The sequence below is a fragment of the Meriones unguiculatus genome, chromosome 4, assembly GCF_030254825.1.
Source record: "Meriones unguiculatus strain TT.TT164.6M chromosome 4, Bangor_MerUng_6.1, whole genome shotgun sequence".
In the NCBI taxonomy this organism is placed as follows: domain Eukaryota; kingdom Metazoa; phylum Chordata; class Mammalia; order Rodentia; family Muridae; genus Meriones; species Meriones unguiculatus.
Window position 1 is genome coordinate 27,650,391 of NC_083352.1, and position 20,863 is coordinate 27,671,253.

Sequence of the window (20,863 nt, forward strand, 5' to 3'; positions counted from 1 at the left end):
AGATAAGGTCCCCTGATGTAAAATCTCCAGTTTGTAAGTCCCACCACTGCCCCAGGTAAGTCTCCCGGTTCCAGTAGAGAACAACTGAGTTCAAGGATCTAAGGAGGGAACTCTTGGTTTTACTGTGTTTGCATGACCCCTTTTGGAACCAGGAGATGAGGGCTGAGCTGCTGCTTCCTGGAGACGGAAATATAAACAAAAGACCCACAAAGCTTCCCCTCACAGCTCCGCTAACTCCTCCTGGGAAGCCACTTCTCTACCAACAGCAGTGGTATGCAGGAACACTCTCAGAGGTCTACGGGAGCAGACCGTGTGTGAGATAGGCAGTTGGCGGTTCCAGGAGCCAGCGATCCCGCAGGTAAGAGGTGACCACCTCTGGGGCAGCCTGCCACTAACTCCAAGCCGCTGGGCCTCCGGGTGCCGGTGCCCGCGCCGGACTCCCGCCACGCCCACCGAACGTCACCCGTTATACAACGCCCCCCCCCCACACCCAGCTTATGCAATTCTGCCCTCCCGCGGCTTCCAATTGCCCCGGTGACTTTAGTGCGAGACCAAGGTAGACGTGGTCCCTCCGAGCCCCGCCTCGCCCTCCCGGGGATGCTCGCCCCACCCCGCCCGGGGTTCCCGGACGGCGCGCAGCGGACAGCCCGCCGCCCCCACCCACCCGGCGCCCGAGCTCCGCGGCCCCGGTAACCCGCTCGGCGCGCGCACGAGGGAACCTCACGTCCGCGCCCCTCCCCGCGCCGCGTCACTCGCGGCTCCCGGGCGATCCCCACCGTGACCGAAGCACCCCGGGGCGCCGCCCCCTCCCACCCTCCAGCTCCCCGCGCGCCCGGCCCCGCACCGCGCAGCCCCGCATCACCTGCTCGCAGGGCGTCGCAGGCGGCGGCCAGGGCCTCCCGGTAGCGCCCTTGGTGGAGCAGCTCCCCAAGGCGGCCGGCCGCCCGCGCGCGCTCGCGCTGGCCGGGGAACCACTTCTCCGCCAGGTGGTTGAGCACGACGCTCGTTCGGAAGTCCGCGATGGCGGCGGCCAGGGGCGGCGGCCTCGGGGTCCCCTCGGCGGCGGCGGCGGGCGGCAGGCGGTCCCGGCACAGGCGGCAGCGGGCGCGCAGCTCCCTCCGCAGGCAGCGGCGGCAGTAGCTGTGGCCGCACGGCACGGTCACCGGCTCGCTGAGGAAGCCCCGGCAGCCCAGGCAGCTGAGCAGCCCGGCCGCGCCCGCCGCGGGCGCCGCGCTCCAGCGCAGCCCGTGCCGGAGCCGGTAGCTGAACACCAGGCAGTCCACCAGCGAGCCGAGACGCTCGGGCCTGGCCGGGGCCCCGCGGCGGAGCGCGGCCGCGAACGCCTCCAGCGCTCCCTTCAGGTGGCCGCCCAGCGCCAGCAGCTCCCCGCGGCGGAGCAGCAGCTCCCAGCGCCCCGGCTCCGCGCCCGCGCGCTCCAGCCGCTCGCCGCCGCCCACTTCCCACGGCCCGTCCCGACTCCGCGGTCCGCCGGCCGCCTCCCGATTCCCGCCCGGGGACGCCCTCGCCACGGCCGGAGAAGACATGGCCCGCGCAGGGCTGCTGCTCCGCCGCCGCCGCCGCCGCCGCCCGCCGCCACGGTCCGGGAACCTTCGGGGCGCGCGGCTCCGCACGCGGCCGGCGAGCAGGGGGGCGTGGCGCGCGGACATGGCGGGGCGGCGCGCGCCCGGGGAGCCCCCGGGGGCGGGGTCTGGAGGGGCGGGGCGGGGCTTAGCGGGGCGGGGCTTGGCCGCCGCGCCCGGCCTCCCGACGAGCGGCCCCGCCGCCCAGTTCCCGGGAGCGGGCCGGCCGGTCCCGCCCTCTCCGAGCCCCTCCTGGCGAGGGACGCGAGATCAGATGATCCCCAGCGGGGATCTAATTGGCTTCTCTGACGTGGAGGGCTTGGCTCGGGACTGAACAAAGCCCGAAGTCTCCTGGGCCGCCCACGACCTGACACCTCCTGTAGCCCTGGCCGGTCCCCCAGGCCTATGTGGTGGGTGCCCTGCTGTGCACCCGCAGTACTAGTACCCCAAGCCTGCTGCACCTGAGTAGGGACTTTGGCTCCTCCTGGCCGTAGAAGGAAACCTTGACTGGATCTGGATGCTCCGGGTTACTGCTGAACAGTAGAGGGGACTACAAATGTGTGGTGTGATTACTTTGAGACTCAAATCTGGAATTGGTCAACTTTACACACACACACACACACACACACACACACACACAAGAATTCCACGTCCTGAGACCACTTCCTCCCAGCACGCGAGAATTTTTCCTGGTGCTAGGTTAGTCCTGACTTGTGATGGAAGTTCATTAAGGATACGAACGACAGGAACGAGCTATCTAAAAAAAGCCCGATATTTTGTGTGACTCCTTTAACATTTAATTTAAAAAGTGCAATACGCCAAAACGCATTATACTGTTAAACAAACAAATCCACAAATTCACTTAGCAGAGTGAAAGTCCGCAGGTCCTCTGGTGCGGTCCACACCCTACATACACAGTAACCCACAGTTGCTTAAAGTTTTTTTAAATGAGAAAACCGGGGGTGGGGGGGCGTGGACGGGGGAGCGGTATATTTTCCTGATGTCAGAAACCAGATTGTGACTACAATGCCAGCAGCCTTCAGCTTGGTGGACAGAAGACGGTTTGGCTTATATGTAACTGATTCCAGTTCCTTTAAATGTGACAGCAGAGTTTAATATTCTCAATGGTACTATTTATAGATTTGATTACAGGGTACTGGACTGTTAATGTAAAGAGAGATTTAAGGCTTTGGGTTCTTTTTCAGATACTTGGTAACAGTAAGGGAAATTTATTTGTCCGAAATCACAGAGATTTCAGGATTTTTCTCACTGGTAAAATCATATACAGTACTTAACGTACTTTCCTCGAACTTTGTTTTACAGGAGATCTTCAAAATAAAGCAATTATGTGGAATGGTGAAGGTCATGCTGTCTGAAATTGGCTAACAATTAATAGCCAACATGTAAGAAAAAGAAAAAAAAAACCTGTTTACACAGAACAGGTAATAAAGGCTCAAAAGTGTCTTCCTACTGCACAATGAACAAACTATCTTCAGAAAAGATAGAGAGTACCTACCGGGACAAAGAGACAGAGGAAGAAGAAGGAAGAGGTGATCTTTAAAAGTCCAGGCTCCTGCTCCAGCAGTAATAATGTAGACTTTTGTATTGCCTCTGAAGGAAGCTGCAGCCAGAGAAGGAGCATCATCTAGGGGGGAGCCCCGGGAACAGCTCTGGAATCAAGCCCAGGACCTCCTGCCTGCTAGACAAGCCCCCAAGCATCGAGGGCAGCCCAGGAAGGATAATAACTTTAGTTAGATGCCACACACTCACTTGAGGCTTAAAAATCTAACCAGTTTAGCACACACACACACACACACACACAAACACACACGCATGCACTCCTTTGTTCTTGCCCCGGCAGTTTTCAAACTGTGCCTATAAAGCATTCCATTAAAGTGCATTCCTGATTAGACAAAGTATAATAAATTGATAGGCATGTGTTTCTTTTCAATTTCAGTTTAAATCAGGTTTGTTATGAAATGTCTAGCAAGATGAAAAACATGTGCTTCAGAAAATAAAACGAATCACTTTGTCCTTTGGAGTCTCCTAAGAAATATGACAAACACACCTGATGCTGGCATGAAAACAAAGTGGCACAGTTCTGATAAGGTAAGGAGGGAGAGCACGCAAGGAGAAACTGTGTCCTGTGCTCCGTGGCATTTGTGAATGGTTACAATTCATGTTTGCCGGTTTATACATTTACATAACCTGTTCTCTCTCATTTATGTAACTTATTTATGTAAGAGGCTGCACTTCCACGGTGGCCTTTGTGTGCAGCACAACTTCCCCATGAAGCAGGAAGTCTCAGCACAGTAATCACTGGCATTATAACCGGCCTTTCTTCTGTCTTTCTGTATCACCCAAAAGGGTATGCCCTTTCATGCAACTGCCTCTGAAATTCAAAGGAAAGAGAAATTAGTACCTTCACTCATTTTCTAAAATTTAGCCTTTGGTCTCTGACTCATCCAGCAGGCTGTGATAAAAGGAAAAAAAAAAAAATCCTTCAAGTCCTGGGCAGGAGGAATTTGATGCTTTCAAAGCTCTCTCTTTTTATCCTGTGAGCATCATTGGCTTTTGTCATTCTTTGCTAACGAAGTAGTAAAATCATGAGATTTGTATTTCATTTCACTTTTTTTTTTTTTTAGTGTTGTCTTCTAAAATAGATCAGTTATGTAAGAGAGTCAGAAGAAAAGCATATCTGTTTCCTAATTTGGAAAATGCTTATCACCGTCATCCCGTGCTTATCCCTCCTGCCCACTGCTGCACCCCAAGACTTTTCCTGATATAGCTCGGATGTTAAGACTAACAGGGACACCATGGTTTTCTTGCACAGGATTCAGCAGAAGAACGTTCGAACCTCCTCTTTGCACAGTCAGTGAAATTACTATTTGTTTTTCACATTATCATTAAAAAAAATAAAGATAACTGAGTTTAAACTCGAAAGAGCATGGGCTGGGGGGATGTAACGCAAAGGCAGAATATAATCTTAGGCAGTCCTGGGTTCAATCTTACACACACACACACACACACACACACACACACACACACATACACACATTCATTCATTCATACATACGGTCCGTTTGCTGGTCCAGGTTACTAACATTCCAGCAACTAGAATCTAGCTAATGCACTGAAAACTCAACCATAAAGCTTGATACAATCAGCCCACATCCAATAGTGTTACTATAGGTGAAATGCCTATTTTAAAAAAGGCTTCAAAATCCACCTTCTACTGAGGCGCAATCATTATATATGTGAAAGCAGAGCTGGGATTCTGCTGGCTTGATGGAAGCCCTCTGGGTAAGGAATCCAGACACCTCAGTGCTGACTATATTCCCTGGGTGGTGGGAAGAGGTCACCCGCTTTCCTGGCTCCCGTTTGGTCACCTGTGCAGACTAGAACCAGCTCCGAGAGTTGCCTTCTACCCCCGGAGCCTAGCTAGAGAGGTTTATGTGAGCACAGTGACAGGTGGAACAGTGTTTCCCAAGCTCAGCAACACAGCATTTGACACCTGATGCAAATGGAACAGGAGCTAAAGGCTGAAAGGGAGGAGACCGTGTCTTGAGAAATGTACTTTGTTGTTCCTCAGCCCTGCTCAGAGCGGTTGGAATGAGCCGCTGGGATATGAGCATTAATGCAGTCACTGGACAGGGATCCTTTAACCCCTACATATCTGCTTACACCTACCATTAATCAAGGAGAGGCTGGAGGAAAGCCTTGGGGGGGAAGGGGGGCTGGTTATGTAACAGGCATTTGTAAGGAAGTTTATATAAGATGCTAAAAATACAGTATATGATCGCTGAAATCGTGTTCTAAGCAAAAAGTCCTAATGAGGACAATCTGAGTAGGTCAAATAGAGGTGATCCTAAGCAGACGTCTAAACCCAGTTACTTTCAGGGCCAACTGTCAGGGTACTGCTTACTGTTCAAGAACATTGCTTGCTATATCTGTGAGGACCGGTCCTGCCCCATCTCCTCCAAAGACTCTAGGAGTACGAAGCATGTAATCACTATTCAGTTTTATTATATTCAAATGGATGTGTTTCCCAAGTGTTGGGCTCTTAAAAAGAAATAAGCACAGTGATGAACCTCATATACTAAATTCTAAGAGCTAACTACCCATGAATCCCCAGTTATTTCCCTGCCGCATTAGAACCATTATCATCTGAGCACACACACACTTTTTCCTCAGTACCATTATCATCTAAACACACACACACACACACACACACACACACACACAGCCCTCTAGAACTTAAGCCCCTTGGGATCTGAGATTTCTGCCCACATGATTCACTGATGAGTGTCTGGCATAAGTAAGAAGTCGGTAGGTAACTGCTGAGTGAGCCCACCCACAAACTGTAGCTATCATCTATTAGTCTGCTTCCCTGTTAAACCGAGAATCTATTGTTCACACTAACGTACTAGAACACCTAATTTCTCCCCTTCCTTTCCGTTGTGGATTGAAGGCATCTTCTTAAAATTCAGGTGGTGTGATGGTATGGGAGTTTGGGATGTCAGTGGAATGTGATAGTAGAGCCTTTTTTTCTCATTTGTGTATGGATTCACTTTACATCCCAATCAAAGCTCCCTCCTTCCTCTCCTCCTGGTCCCATTCTCCTACCCTCTTTGTCCACCACCCCTTCCCCTCCTCCTCAGAAAAGGGGAGATCCCCTCCCTCTGTCCCCCGTACCAACCCACCCCAACTTATCAAGTCACATCAGGACTAAGCACATCCTTTTCCACTGAGGCTAGGCAAGGCAGCCCCACTAGGGGGAAGTGATTCAAAAGGAGGCAACAGAGTCCATATCAGACATACACACACACACACACACACACACACACACCGCTCCACTTGCTAGGACATCCACTTGAAGACCGAGCTGCCCATCAGCTACATACGTGTAGGGGGCGTAGGTCCAGCCCATGCATGTACTTTGGTTGGTGGTTCAGCCTCTGTGAGCCCCCATGGGCCCAGGTTAGTTGATTCTGTTGGTCTTCTTGTGGGGTTCTTGTCCCCTCCTGGTGTCTCGAGTGATAGAACTTTTGTGGGAAGTCAGAGGGTTTGCCTGGTCTCTTTCTATTGTTAATAATTATTATCACTACTATTGTTGTTTTCATTGTTCCAGTGGTGGGAACAGAAGGACACTTCCATTAAATATCCTACAAGTGTTATTGACTGATTACTACTTCAATGATTATGGAGACTTTGAATGTTGCAGATCCAGATCCAAAGTACTATGGACTATCTTAGACTCCTAAGTAGCAATTTATTGCCCAGCTCTCTCTGTAATGTAAGATCCCCTTAGGCGTTAGGTTCACCAACATAATAATCAGACAGCATCTGAGACCCACATCCAAGGTCTCCTGGTCCCTGTAACCCATTTACAAGATGTTTCCAACCATGTATTTGAAAAGTGCCCTGATTTGTGGCTTCCTTTTCCCTGTTACTGTAACAACTTCATGAACCTCTTTACCATGTTAGAGCATGGGATTTGAGAGAACCTGAGTATGTATTCTCAGACCCTGGCTGTGTTTTTCTGTATTGACATTATCATGTGGGAATGTCAGAAGAAACTGGCAGTCTGCAACCTAGGAGGAAGTCCTTAAAAGAGCCGGAACATACAGACATACACACACACATACACCTGCCACAGACTCCCCTCATCCAGAACCGTGCTTCACAAGCTAGTTTACCTCTGATACTCTGTTAGAGCAACTGACTCAAACCAAAACAGTGTTTCCCCCCAGCCCCCACCCCTGTCCATCTGGCCAGACCGACAACCCTTTGACCTAACTTCAGTCTTCTCACTTAAACCCACCTCCCATCCCCCCTAACGATCAAGGCCCAAGACAATAGCATATCTTGTCTCAAATTTAAGACAATGAAGTTTGTTATTATTGCGATACAAGACCATCCCCCCCCCCCAGTACAAGTGGATATAAAGAAAGTTATATTCAGAAAAATATAATCAAATAAATAAAACCCTAATAATTTAGGCAAAGGCTTTCAAGTTAACAGAATCATTACCTTGAAGTACATTCTACATGCCCGAGAATATTAGCACAGACTTAACGATTTGAGATATGCTTAACGATTGGGTGTCCACAGTGGTCAGAATATGTTAGAATCATACAAAATTCCTTTTTATCTTTTACACTCCACTGGTTGGCCAGAAAATCCTTTTCATTTCTCCCTTCAAGCAGCATCCAGAAAGTCACTAATTTTTTTTTTTTTTCATCTTTCCGCTGTCTCTTCTCTGTCCCCAGACCCTTCTCACCCAGACTACTTGACTACCCTCCTGACTCTGGCTTTCTACTCCTTCCTTCTCTACTGACAAAACAACCGGACATGTCTCCTTAAACTAACCTGCACACTCCTCAGAATCTGCTCCCTGCTCAAAAGAAAACCCCAAGCCCTGACCATGACCCCAAAGTCAGCACTTGGCCTGCTCTCTACTCCTGATGTCTCTGACTTCATCTGCTGCTGGCCTCCCTATCCCTCACTCCTGTCCAGGCCTGTTCTAGGGCTTTCTTCTGTCTCCCTTGCCTGGGTGTTCTGTAGACACCCTCAAGTTTACTCCACTCCCTTTTTTACTGGCTTTTGCACAAATGTCACCTCCTCTGTCAACTTACTTGGGTTCATTACTTTCGTGATTTTATCTTTACTGTCTTCCCTGAGATACCGTATATCTTTACCTTACATTTCTCCCCCCAAAGAACGCGCATGCTACTTGGGATTTGGGGCGCATTACTACTGTACTATATTCAGTCACTACAACATGTAACAGGGGTTGATAACAAATTGATTGAGATGTTGTGCCTGTAATCCAGTCTCTCGAGACCAAGTCAAGAGGACCATAGGCCAGAGGCCAGCCTAGACTACATCCTAAGACCTGCCGAGATTTTAAGTCAGAACATTGAGACAGGAGCTCCAGTGCGGCATACAAAAGCTCAGTTTCTTCTCATGGAAGCCGAGGACATGGTCACATGAGAGAGGAGAGCGATGCTAACAGGGTTGAGGATGTGCAGTGGAAGCTCTTTACTGCTTTTCCAAGGTGGGAGTAACAAGATATTAACTATATTCAAGAGAGATACGAAAAAAGAAAGTTTTGATATCAGCCCACTTGAAAAGAAGTCATTAAGCTCGGTGCTGGTCAGTGAGTAAACTGATCCTTTGGAAAGTTCCAGAATGCAGTAGAAGATGCCCTTGCTGCTGCCTTCCTCCCACATGCTTCTGCTTTATGTACGTGTTTCCGGCGTTATACAGCTTGGTTGGGATGTCGGCTTTAGATGACAAGGCACATGGGATACATTTACCTGGCACGCTTTCGGTTCCTCTGTGATGACGTTTTTAGAATCTAACCTATTGAACGACAGGGAGAAAGTGCCTGTTTTCATGTTTTGTCTAAAATACTAAAGTAGGTTAACAGGGTTGGGGAGAGACTTCAGTGAGGAAGAAAATCCATCAAGCATGCAAAGTATGAAGACCCTGATTTGGTTAGCCTAGGTGATCCGCATCCTAAGATGCACAAAGTCACTGTTATAAAAGGAGAGGTGATGATTTCATAGGATAGAAGAGTTCACTGTGTTGGTCAGCTTTCATCATTATGGCATTTGGAGATCCCAGCCCATGGTAGGTTAGGCCCATAGTGAAACAGCATATCATGGCAGGGGATGGGCAACAGCAAAATGGCTCACTTCATGGACAAGAAGCAAAGATGGATGAGGTGGGGACAGACACCTGGAATTTCCTTCAGTGACCCTCCCAACAACCTGAAGATATTCCATTAGGCCCTACCTTTTGAATATTCATCCACAAGACCATTTTACACTGTGCTGTCTCCCACGTGCTCTTGTTCTTGGACACTCTCTCAGCTGGCTTTGGTGGAGCCTTTATGAGGCACGCCTGTCTGATAGAAGTAGATGACTAAGGGAGAGTACCTGAAGGTAGTACCCGCTTCAGCTTTTAGCCTGCTCACTCTGGTTCCGCATCCTGCTGCCATGTGACAGACCCTTTTTGCCACATACTCCTTCTACTACAAGTTCCCTTCGCTGTAGATTGACCTGTTCATCCACCCTACCTTTCCCTCTGTGATGGGTGATTCCATAAATGAAAATATACTCTTTCTCGCTTAAGTTGCTTTGCCACAGCAATGTGCAAAGTAACTAACATAGACACCAGATTCACAGAAGGGCTTTACTTCCATGGTCTAAGCTCCTCTGAAAAGCCCCACCTTCTCATTGCATCACATGAGCAGGTTGCAACAGCAGAGTTTGGGGAGGGTATTGACACTCATACCATAGTGTCCTAGGATTCTTTCTGCTGCTGTAATCAACACAACCAAAAGCAACTTGTGGAGGACTATGGAGCTGGGAGAAGTTGTGCAACTAGGGGAACCAGCCTTGAGCAAGAGTGAGGTCCATGCATGTCCAAACCTTAAAAGTCTTGTCCTGGCACCAGCACATATCCTTATAACCTCCACCTCTGTCACCCTTGAGGTGATCATGTAGCCTGGTGGCCAGATTATAGGATAAACTCCCTCTCTTCTTATAAGATCATGTCCAGCAAGCACCTGGAATTCCTCTTTGTGCAAATAAGGCATTCCCAACACCTTGACCCTGGCCAGTATTATACGATCACCCTGAAAGCCTCTACCCACGCTTCAAAGGCTGAAATAACCTTTGTTCTCCCCCCTCCAATTGAACAAGCTGTTCAATGAGTGTCTGTTCTCACCTGCTCACCAGCCACCCAAAGTCTCCAACAGCCCCAGCCATTCCTGCCTCAGTGTTCCTCTCAGGCCACTGATCATGATCTTGGGTGAATACACTGGGAGTGCAGAGTAGGAACAAAAGAGGGAAGAGTTTATTTCAGCTTACACTTCCAGATAATACTCGAGCAACCAAAGAAGTCAGGGCAGGAGCCTCGAGACAGGTTCTGGAGGGAGGAGCTGAAGTAGACTATGAAGGAAAGCTGCTCACTGGTTGGTTCCCAGGCCTATGCCTAGCTAGCTGTCTTATACTTTCCAGACACGCCTGCCTGGGGATGGTGCTGTTCACTGTGAGTTGGGCGCCTCTTATGGCAATCATCAACGAAGATGATGGAGAAGCCCACATACTAATCTGATCTAGGCAATTCCTCACTTGCAGTTTTGCCTTCCCAATTGACTCTAGATCCTGTCAAGCTTTTAGCTGAAATTAAGTAGGGCACATAAAGCACAAAAATGAATAAGATAGAGTGTTGTAGTAAATAAAAATGAGTGTTTGACTGTATAAAGTTTATTATTAGTCCTATGATTATTGTGGCAGTATTATTTGACCTGCTATCACAAATAACAAGATACAGACACCTGTTAGATTTCATAACTGCCTTATTACCTTGGGCTGGGCAGATATTCTACCTACACTATCTCAATATCCTCACCATCCATCTTTCAGCCTGCATCCAATGCCATCCACCTTAATCATTCCTATCTAGGCTACCTTCCATCCATAATCCCAAGATACTTGCTTGTATTCTTCATCTGGGCCTTCTCATGCCATTATTGGAGTCCTTCCTCCCAGCCCACATGGTTTCTTCTCCGTGCTAACCCATCATGGCATCCTCCTTCCTTCTCTCTGGAAATCCCAATCTGTCTTTTGCTGTGATTCCCCTGTCCTCTAAAGCCCAAGAACCTTAGCCACAGCTACTCCATTCTGCTGTGCTCAGGTATAGGCTGTTAATCAACCAATCAGTTTTAATGTCTCAGGCAGGTTTACAAAACAACCAGAACTTGAGGGCCAGTAATTTGCATCGAAATAAAGCACCAGAACAAACCCAACAATAGAGTGTATAGTTTTGAACCAGCTTAAGAATGGTGAATACAATTAAATGCCGTAAAGAGAATTAGGACTTGAATGAAGTTAAGGCTAGAGAGAAAGACAGTGGTGTGTTTCTGTTACGTATCCTTTGACATCTCTGCCAATGAAAATAGGCCAGGTGAGACAGTCCAAGGACCAATGTAGTATGTGGTTCTAACATTTTTTTCTAAAAGATTGTGGTTTAGATAAAAAATTACATTTTTTAAACTTATTGAGACTTATATTACAGTCTAGTACATGATCAGTTCTTGGGGGCAATATTCCAAATGTGCTTGAGAAGAATATTTATTGTTGGATATACAGTTCTTTTTTTTCACATTGTATTTTTATTTATATTTAATAACCGTTTATTCACTTTGTATCCCCCGTACCTCCTTTCTTCCTCCTCTTCCAACCCCACCCACCCTCCTTCTTCCTCACCCATTCCCCTCCCCCAGTCCACTGATAGGGGAGGTCTTCCTCCCCTTCCCTCTGATCCTAGTCTATCCGGTCTCATCAGGAGTGGCTGCATTGTCTTCCTCTGTGGCAGTTCTAACATTATTATGCCACAGTTTAATCCCATCAACTCCACTGTGAAACCAAGTGTATCACATAGCATATGAAAAAAGAAAAGAAAAAAAAAAAGTCTTACAACCAGAATTACTTTAACCAAAGAAGTCTAATTTTGATCCGAAAGACAGAAATGCGCCCTGGCATGTGTGCCAGCTTATGAAGACCCTTCTCTCTCTCTCTCACATGACTAGTTCATGTTGGCTCATAGAATTTTGCTCACCAATATTGTATCATTCTGGCACTAGTCTTTGTGAAGATTCCAGACCTCCGAGCCAGATTCTTATTTCTTAGCCTACAGCATTTCTAACCCAGTCCTGGGGAAGTGAAGCGTTCTATAAGCAGTCATTCCCAGGCTAACTTCAGCTCAAGCGCCTTTGGCTCTTAACAAGTTCATGAACTCAACCTGCCCCTGTTGGTGTGTATCATTGTTCAGAGCAACACAAACATCTCCCATAGAAAGCGCTTTCCAGGTTTAGACAGAGCAGCTTGGTACATTCGAAGTAACCAAACGGCTGCACATTCGTTTCCCCTATGTTTGATCTAGCCAAGTTATCTGGCTCCAGATACAGCTAGCTAGTGCAGATAAGACCAGACATAGGTGAGTTTACTGATTAGTCTTCTTCATTGTCTCAACAACCTGCTGAAGTGACTCTTTGCAAATCCAGCCTGTGTGGTGGTGCTTCTAGGAAGAAATAGAGAGCTCGTCAAAAGTTGGCAGCAGCCAGGCTGGTATAGATTGGACACTGTTCATGAAGTGATGCCAAAAATCATGGTGGTAAGCCACGTAGATTCTGTAGACCCAGTAAATAATCAAAGTGTGTGTGACATGGGGGTGGTTGAGATCATTTCTAAAATCACAGAGATTGTAATCTGAATGAGCATCTTAATCTAGAGATAAATTTCTAGTGGAAAATGAAGCTCTGTGTGTTCACAGGTAAAACCTTTTGATTTTTATTCTTTAAAGAAAGGTGGTGGTGAAATCATCCGTGGACCCCAAAGGGGTGAGCTATTTCCTGTGTCAGTGTACTAAATCTACTTCCTTCTTACTAGGTGGACAGTCACTGGACTGGGCACTATTTATCATTTCATTAAAGCCACAACTGGGAGGTGAGGTCAACAAAGGACAGTGGGATGGCGTTAGGCCAGAATGGACAAGAGACAGATAGTTTAGGGAGAGGTTCCACAGGAAAAGGGCTGTGGATTTATGCCCAGGTTGAGTGTGAAAAATCAGAGGCAGAGGGATGGCAGGTCTCAGGCCGTGTGCTCCCACGTCACTGTGTCACTAGATTGGTGGCTTCAATCTGGGCACTGGTGGTTGGACCTCCTCAACTGGCATTCAGGGCCAAGATACAAGTAAGCAATGGTCCCTGTCCCTTTCTCACTACCCCTGAGGTGGTTTGAGGTGATGAGTGTATGTGCTAGAGCAATCTGGAGAAGATAGGTAGCCTGTGAGTGTATATGGAGGCAATGGAGGAGCTATGGAGAACTATCTTGATAAAAGCCACGAGTGGTGAAACTTTTACTCCATTACACAGCGGGTAAAATCAGGCAAAGGGCATGGTTAGTAAATGATTTCATGGGAAAACTGGAGCACCCAGCAAAGGCCAATATATCTTATTCAGGAACACAGTGATCTTTCCAAGCTTTTATGCCGGAAAAACAGGCGGTACCATCTGACCCATCTAAGTACCATGGGTATAGTCTATCTATCAGCCCCAGCCTCAAGCCCATCCTCATAACACCTGATGCCCTCCCTGCTCCTGGATGTCCCAGAAGTGATGGTGACATATGTAAAAGAGGCCATAGGTCTACAAAGACCAAACTGCTGGGCTTGCTTCTCTGAGCACCTGCTAGGCCATCCATCTATAGCCATTAGTGCAACAGTTCCATCTCCGCTGCCTTTTCATATTTAACTGCATCCTTTTCAGATGTTAAAGGTTTATTACCTCAGTGGGAAACTCTAGTGGTCATTATGGGGGTGGGGTCTATATCTATCAGCAGAGAGTACCAGGGCCATTGTTTGATTCAGAGCCTATTGACCACAGGCCACGGAGTTCCCTAAAGGGCATCCCTTAAGGGTTGCAGATGTGGGGCTACCTCCTCTGATTACATTTTGGGGGAAAATAATAATCCATCATGCTTCTTACCATGTGTATTGGCTCACCATGCCCTCTGCACAGGTATGTTCTTGGAAGTATGCTGTCTTCTAATTACCTCACTCCAGTGCCCAACAAAAGAACAGCAATGGGGATGAAAAATCACAGTACAAACATCTGGCATCCCCATGTGGCAGTATAGGAATGGTGACACCCAAGTCTAAAGACAGGGCACACAGTACCAGCAGGAAAAGCCATGGTGAATTTAGGAAGAAGTAGAACCAGAATGCCCACACTATGGGTCTCCTCAGAGTCTTTAGGCACTTAGACAGGTGTTTTGCAGCATGTCCTGTTCTAGGAAAAGGTGTCTACAATAACAGGATGTGCCACAGGACTCCTTCCAAAGAGCCATTGTGCAATGTGAAGAGTATGACGAGGTTTGGGGATCACTGGTACCATAACTGAAACCAAAGGAACAGGTATGTCTGAAGTCTATAAAAAATAAAACTACAGAGTAGAGGCCAGGGGACCTCGATTTTGCCTGACCTTGGATTTAAGGAGATACATGGAAACAAAACATTGTAAAGATGGAAACACAGAGCAAACAAACTTATAAAGCAGCACACAAGGGGGCAAGCCCTTCTTCAGGAAATCCGCACGTATGTGCCAATGAGAGGAGCTCTCGCAGGCAGATGAAGGCAGAAGCAAGCACCCACATTCACACTTCGGGCAGAAAGGAGATACACTAGCCCTCTGTTGCTGGGCACAAGAACATCTTTCCTTCTTTTTCTGTCTGATGAACACATAGTATCATTTAGCACAGGGACCCATAAGCTGCAATCATCTAAACCATCTCAGCTACTTTTTTTTTGAAGTATTAGTTATTAGGCCTGTGTAGAATGAACCAGGTGTCACACAGTAGAACCATAACATGTGCTTTGATGGAGATGATCCAAGACCCGGGCTCAAAGCAAACACTGGCACACAATCTAACTGGAAAATTGGCCTTGAGAGTAGACAAATTGGCCCCCATGGGGTTTGCTGTAAACTGTGCACATACCTTGGTCTGTGAGCTGGTCCATTTTACTCATAGCTATAGTAGATATTCACTCACTAACAAATGCCAGAATTAGAGTCTGCCCCTTGGTGGGCAGTTCTGGGTGCTGTACCAGCTGCATTTTTCTTGCAATGATCATTTCTATAAGGCCTCACCTAGACTTGGCTCATTCCCCTTAGCTGTATATAGGGCATCATTGTATGTATGAGCACCGTAGGATCATTCTTCCTAAGGGATAGAGAAGAGCGGTAAGGCCCTTTTTATTCTTTACTTTAGGGTCTCGTGTAGGCCAGGCTAGACTGAAACTTGTAATAGCTGAAGCTGACTTTGAATTTAGATCCACTTCTATCTCCAGAGTGCTAGGATTGCATGCATGAGTCACCACCTGGTTTATGTAGGGCTGGGGATAGAACCCAGGCTTTCACGAATGCTAGGCAAGAACCCCACCAACTAAGCTGCTTCCCCAGCCCTGTTCCCTTTATTTTTTGTCCTGATAAATTTTGCAAAGCTGAGCAAGTCAGCTGGCTTTCCAAATCCTTAGCATATTGCCGAACACACAAAAAAAAGATGTCATGAAATAGGTAAGAAAAGAAAGTTGATTTTCAACAATGGGGAGAGTGGAGCTGGGAAACAGTATATAGTATGCGATAAAGTTATACATCTTTGTTGTTTGTTGCGGAGGCCACAGATAAACCTTCCTCTCCACTCAAATAGTGATTGTATCAGAGTAATACACCGGAAACTAGACTGTAGGAGCCAAACAACACTCCTACTTCCAGGAAAGGAAATTTTTGTATTACCCCACAATAACAAATAATAGCTTCTTTCTCAATCACGTCTGGGCTCAGCCTTGCATAATATCTTAGTTACTTTTTTTCTTGATGTGACAAAATATCTTTCAAAAGTAACTAAGGAAAGATTTATTTTGGCTCAGAATTTGTGGCTGCAGTCGCATGAGGCGGTTGGTCTCGTTGCTGCTGGAGTCCAGAAGCAGAGAGAAGAATTGGGGCTCTAGATTCACTTTCTCCATCTAGTCACCCTGGGGACCCAGCCTACAAAATGGTACCACCCGTCTCAAGGGTGGGTCTCTCTGGAAACAGCATCACAGACATACCTAGAGCTTAGTCTCCAGCATGATCCTAAATTCTGTCAAGTTGGCAATCCAGAATAAGCATCACACATAGCACAAATAATTTAGCTTAAAAGAAACACTTCTAAAATATGGCAAAATATGGTTACCTATGGGACAATCATATATACTAGTTTGCGCATTACGAGAGCCAAGTCTCTCATGCTGACATACATATTGAAAGGCCTAAAATTAAGGGTCAGGATCACATGCCGTCCTGACTTGTTGAAACCAGAAAGATGAACATTCTAACTGGAACTTTTCTGCTCTGCTCTGCTCTGCTCCCATGAATAAGTTCCCCTACATAAATAATGCTCTTTTATCAAGGCCATTGGAGGCAGTTCCCATTCTGCCAACTTGGAGAATTATTCCAGCAACCAGCAGACACCTCATCCTGGATACTCTAAATCGTGCCTCACACAGGCCCTGCTTGTTCCCCGTGTTCCTGCGTGCAGCCTGCATGTCCTCCTCTCTCATGGGGCTGACGTAACAAGTAAGCCACTGTGAGTGTGCAGTTGTTGACCATACTGTTAGCTTGAGGGCAGGCATCTCACCCTCACAAATGCAGTGAAAGGAGGTGATTAAATCGCAGCTTTTCCTGGTGAAGCAAGAACTTTACTGAAAGAAACTATAACTAAGTTGGAACTTTAGAAACTATTAGAAGTTGTGTGTTTGTTTAAAAAAAAAAAAGACAAAACAAAACAAGCAATCACGATACTGAAGCAATCCACTCAGATATTTCCATAGCTTGTCCATGTAGTAGACCAATAAGGCAGGCTGTTGTCAGCAGCCATTTGCCATGGGTTGTGAATCCACTCTGTCTTCTGAGACAGGTATCATTATCCACATTTACGAGTGAGGAAATGGCCTTAGGTAACTTAGGCAAAGCTGCAAAGCTATCAGAAAGGGAAACCTGGATTCGGATCACAGTGAGACTTCCTAAGAGTAACTGCGCGCATCTGGGCATTTGGGGAGTGAAGAGTCTAGGGAGCAAGGATGGAGTGGGTGGCACCTGGAGCCACTGACTCCCAGTACAAAGCTAATAATAGGGCAGGTCATGCCTGTAACACAAGTGCAGACAATTTTGTTTTGGACAGAAAAAAACAGACCAACTGTTTGTCCCATAAATACACACAGGTGGGGACCAGTTGTAATACAGGTAGACCCAGGCAGTAAGAAGGGACAGTTGCCAGGAAATGACATCCAATAGGTAGATATCCACATGGAGTTGGGATGTTACTTTTTGGATAACCGCAGCTCCACACAGCCTCCTCTGTAGAAAAGCACAGTTCCAAACATGTGTGCTCTGAAAAACATTGATCAGCGCTCGGCTCCATTCTCCTTACATAAGTGTGTTTATGTTACGTAACGTCAATACCAGAGCACCAGCCAAATGATGTTATGCTAACTGATGGGAACAGGGAAGGACTGCAGAGCGCAGCACTTCCCAGCAGCTTCCTTCTGATAGTATCTAGTAACAAAAAACGACTCACCTTGGGAACGCACCTCCAGCAAGTCTATAACAGGTTCCTCTGCCCCTACTGGGCCTCTCGGTGAAAGCCTGACTTTAAGTCCCATTGATTTCATATACATGTAGATTTAAGAAAGTATATTTTAAAATTCCCCCTAGTTAAAATCAAAACAACAACAACAACAGAAACCGACTTGCAGATGACCTGCTGACTTTAATTAAGTTTTCTTGAAGGAGTCCCCTGTTTGGAGATAGTTAGATGCAGCGATTTTATAATGGCTTTTAAGGAGTTCAATGGAGATTTGAAAGAGTCTTTCGTGTGTCCTGTAGATTTGAGTTATATGTAGGCTTATGTGTCAGTGCAGAGCAAACATTTACACTAACATGACATCGCAGTGTCTTTCATGAAGTCCTCCTATTATAAGAGTAGATTCCGTTAGTCTTTCTTGCCACAGCAGGACTTTTTTTTTTTTACTAGTATTTAAGCTACAGTCTAGGCATATAATCATGTGCACACACCTGCTCTGTGGTCTCTAATTTACTTGGGTTCCTTTTTTATTGCATTGAAACTTTGAGGTGAGGGATGTATATATATATATATATATGTGTGTGTGTGTGTGTGTGTGTGTCTCAATATATAAAATATACATATATACATACATGTATTTGCTTTGACTTCAAAACACAACAGACTATTTTTTATGTCATATACTATTTACTTATTTATTTATTCACTTTATATTCCAACTGTAGTCTCCTCTCTCCTCTCCTCCTGGTCCCACCCTCCTTCCCTCTTCCCTGTGTCCCCCCTCTCCTCACCCTCAGAACCCCCACCCATCCCAGCACATCAAGTGGCATCCTCTACCACAGTGGCCTATCAAGGCAGCACCGCCAGGGGTAAGCATGCAGGAGGGTCCTTGTCAGAGACAGCCTCTGCTCCCCTTACTAGGGAACCCACATGAAGACCTAGCTGTCTATTGTGTACATATGTGTAGCGGGCCTAGGTCCAGTTCATACATGGTCCTTGGTTGGTGTTTTGTTCTCCACAAGTCCCCCTGGGCCCAGGTAATTTGTCACTCTTGGCTTCTTGTTGAGCTCCTATTCCCTACAGGTCCTTCTGTCTTCCTCCCACTCTTCCCAAAGGTTCCCTGCACTCTGTCCAGTGCTTGGCTGTGACCCTCAGCATCTGTTTTGATCTATTGCTGGGTGGAGGCTGGCAAAGAACAGCTAAGCTAGGCTCCAGTCTGCAAGCATAGCAGAGCGTAGCTAACAGTGTCAGTGGTTGGCTCTCCCCCGTGGTGCGACCAGGCATTGGTGGGACATTCCCTCAGTCTCTGCTCTATCTTTATCCCTGCACATCTTGTAGGCAGGGTAAATTCTGGGCCTAAGTTCTTATGGGTGTGTTCATGATCCCCTCCTTCAACTAGGAGTCCTGTCTTCTTAGAGGGTGACCTCTTCAGTTTCCACATCCCTTGCTAATAAAGGTCTTCACTAGAGTCACCCCCATATTCTCCCAGAAACCTATCCTGTCTTAGATCTCCAGCCTGTCTCAGAGGTGCCCCAAGCCACGGTTTCTCTTCTTACTGCAAGGCCTCTGTCCTCATTCTCCCACTTCCCTACTCTCCTTGTATCAGATCCTCATCCTCATTTCCCTCTGCATGCCCTCTCCTATCCTGTTCCCTGTCTTTGAGCACTTCCTCTGTCTGTTCTATTTCCAGTCTCAGTGAGATTCCTCCTTGTTACTTAGCTTCTGTGAGTCTGTGAATTGGAGTATGGATATCCTATATAGTATATAGGATATGTATATACTATATATATGTATATACCATATAGCTAATATCCACTTATAAATGAGTATATACCGTGTGTGTCTTTCTGGTTTTGGGTTACCTCACTCAGGATGATCTTTTCTAGTTCCATCCATTTGCCCACAAATTTCATGATTTCCTTGTTTTTAATAACTGAGTAGTATTCCATTGTGTAAATGTACCACAGTTTCTTTATGCATTCTTCAGTTGAAGGACTTCTGGGTTGTTTCCAGTTTCTGGCTACTATAATTAAAGTTGCTATGAACATAGTTGAGCAAATGTCCTTGTTGTATGATAGAGCATCTTTTGGTATATGCCCAAGAGTGCTATAGCTGGGTCTTGAGGTAGAGCTATTTCCAATTTTCTGAGAAACCTCCAAATTGATTTCCAAAGTGGTTGTACCAGCAATGGAGCAGTGTTCCTCTTTCTTTACATCCTCACCAGCACATGCTGTCACTTGAGTTTTTTTATCTTAGCCATTCTGACACATGTAAAATGGAATCTCAGAGTCATTTTGATTAGCATTTCTCTGATGACTAATGACATTGACATTTCTTTATGTGCTTCTCAACCATTTGAGATTCCTCTGTTAAGAATTCTCTATTTAGCTCCGTATCCAATTTTTAAATTTGATTATTTGGTTTGTTGTTGTTTAATTTCTTGAGTTCTTTATAGAGTTGGTGAAGGTCTTTTCCCAATCTGTAGGCTACCATTTTGTTCTGGAGACAGGCAACAGACTATTTTTTAAGGTACCCATTTAAGGTGAAAGATGTATCTGTTATTTGTTTCTTTATAGAAAACACTTCTTTCATTTATCACTCTCATTTTCTTTCCTTTGCATTTTTAATTAATACATAGTGGATTTTCTAATATAACTTATGAAATTGCTACTCATAAGCTGGCTAATTACTCATTTGCAGAATATTGTCATTGTTGTGATTTGAATAGTGGATGATAGGAATATTCTGAATAATGTCTCATTGACTGATGCTAAATTATTGTTGTCTTGAACACCAAAGGTTGATATTGTCTTTCCTTCTATTTTATCTAAGCCATTCAATTCTGCAGAGCATGACTCTGGAATCAAGAAGGATTCTTGTAGAGAAGAGGCTTATCTCCAAAAGTGGGCCATGTATGCCCAGAACAGTTTTCTCTGAACCTAAAAGGAGTGCTTATAACACCCAAAAAGTAAGGACAGGGCCAAAACACACATAATAAAATGATGGCAGGAATCCCCCTGCTAACCACAAGATCAAGTTGCGTTGGTAAATGCCATGAGCTTTTTTTTCTTTTCTTTTCTTTCTTTC

At 46.3% G+C, this 20,863-nt stretch overlaps 1 protein-coding gene and 1 long non-coding RNA gene across 4 annotated transcripts in view; one reads left to right on the plus strand and one right to left on the minus strand.

The window, feature by feature from the left end:
* Lonrf1 (LON peptidase N-terminal domain and ring finger 1) overlaps positions 1 to 1,614 on the minus strand; it is a 29,081-nt gene extending 27,467 nt beyond the window's left edge. For both annotated transcript variants that reach the window (XM_021651066.2, XM_021651067.2), the window contains exon 1: positions 863 to 1,614. In XM_021651066.2, coding sequence (XP_021506741.1) covers positions 863 to 1,544 — 682 coding nt within the window. In that variant the 5' untranslated portion in view covers positions 1,545 to 1,614. The remainder of the gene's footprint in view (positions 1 to 862) is intronic.
* LOC132653614 (uncharacterized) lies at positions 212 to 5,292 on the plus strand. 2 transcript variants are annotated; one of them, XR_009591360.1, is made up of 4 exons: positions 212 to 358; positions 2,904 to 3,022; positions 3,538 to 3,689; positions 4,226 to 5,292. It is a non-coding gene; the product is annotated as an uncharacterized LOC132653614 (long non-coding RNA). The 2 variants fall into 2 exon arrangements; XR_009591361.1 differs by lacking the exon at positions 212 to 358 and adding an exon at positions 1,667 to 2,279.
* Positions 5,293 to 20,863: the final 15,571 nt, after the last annotated feature.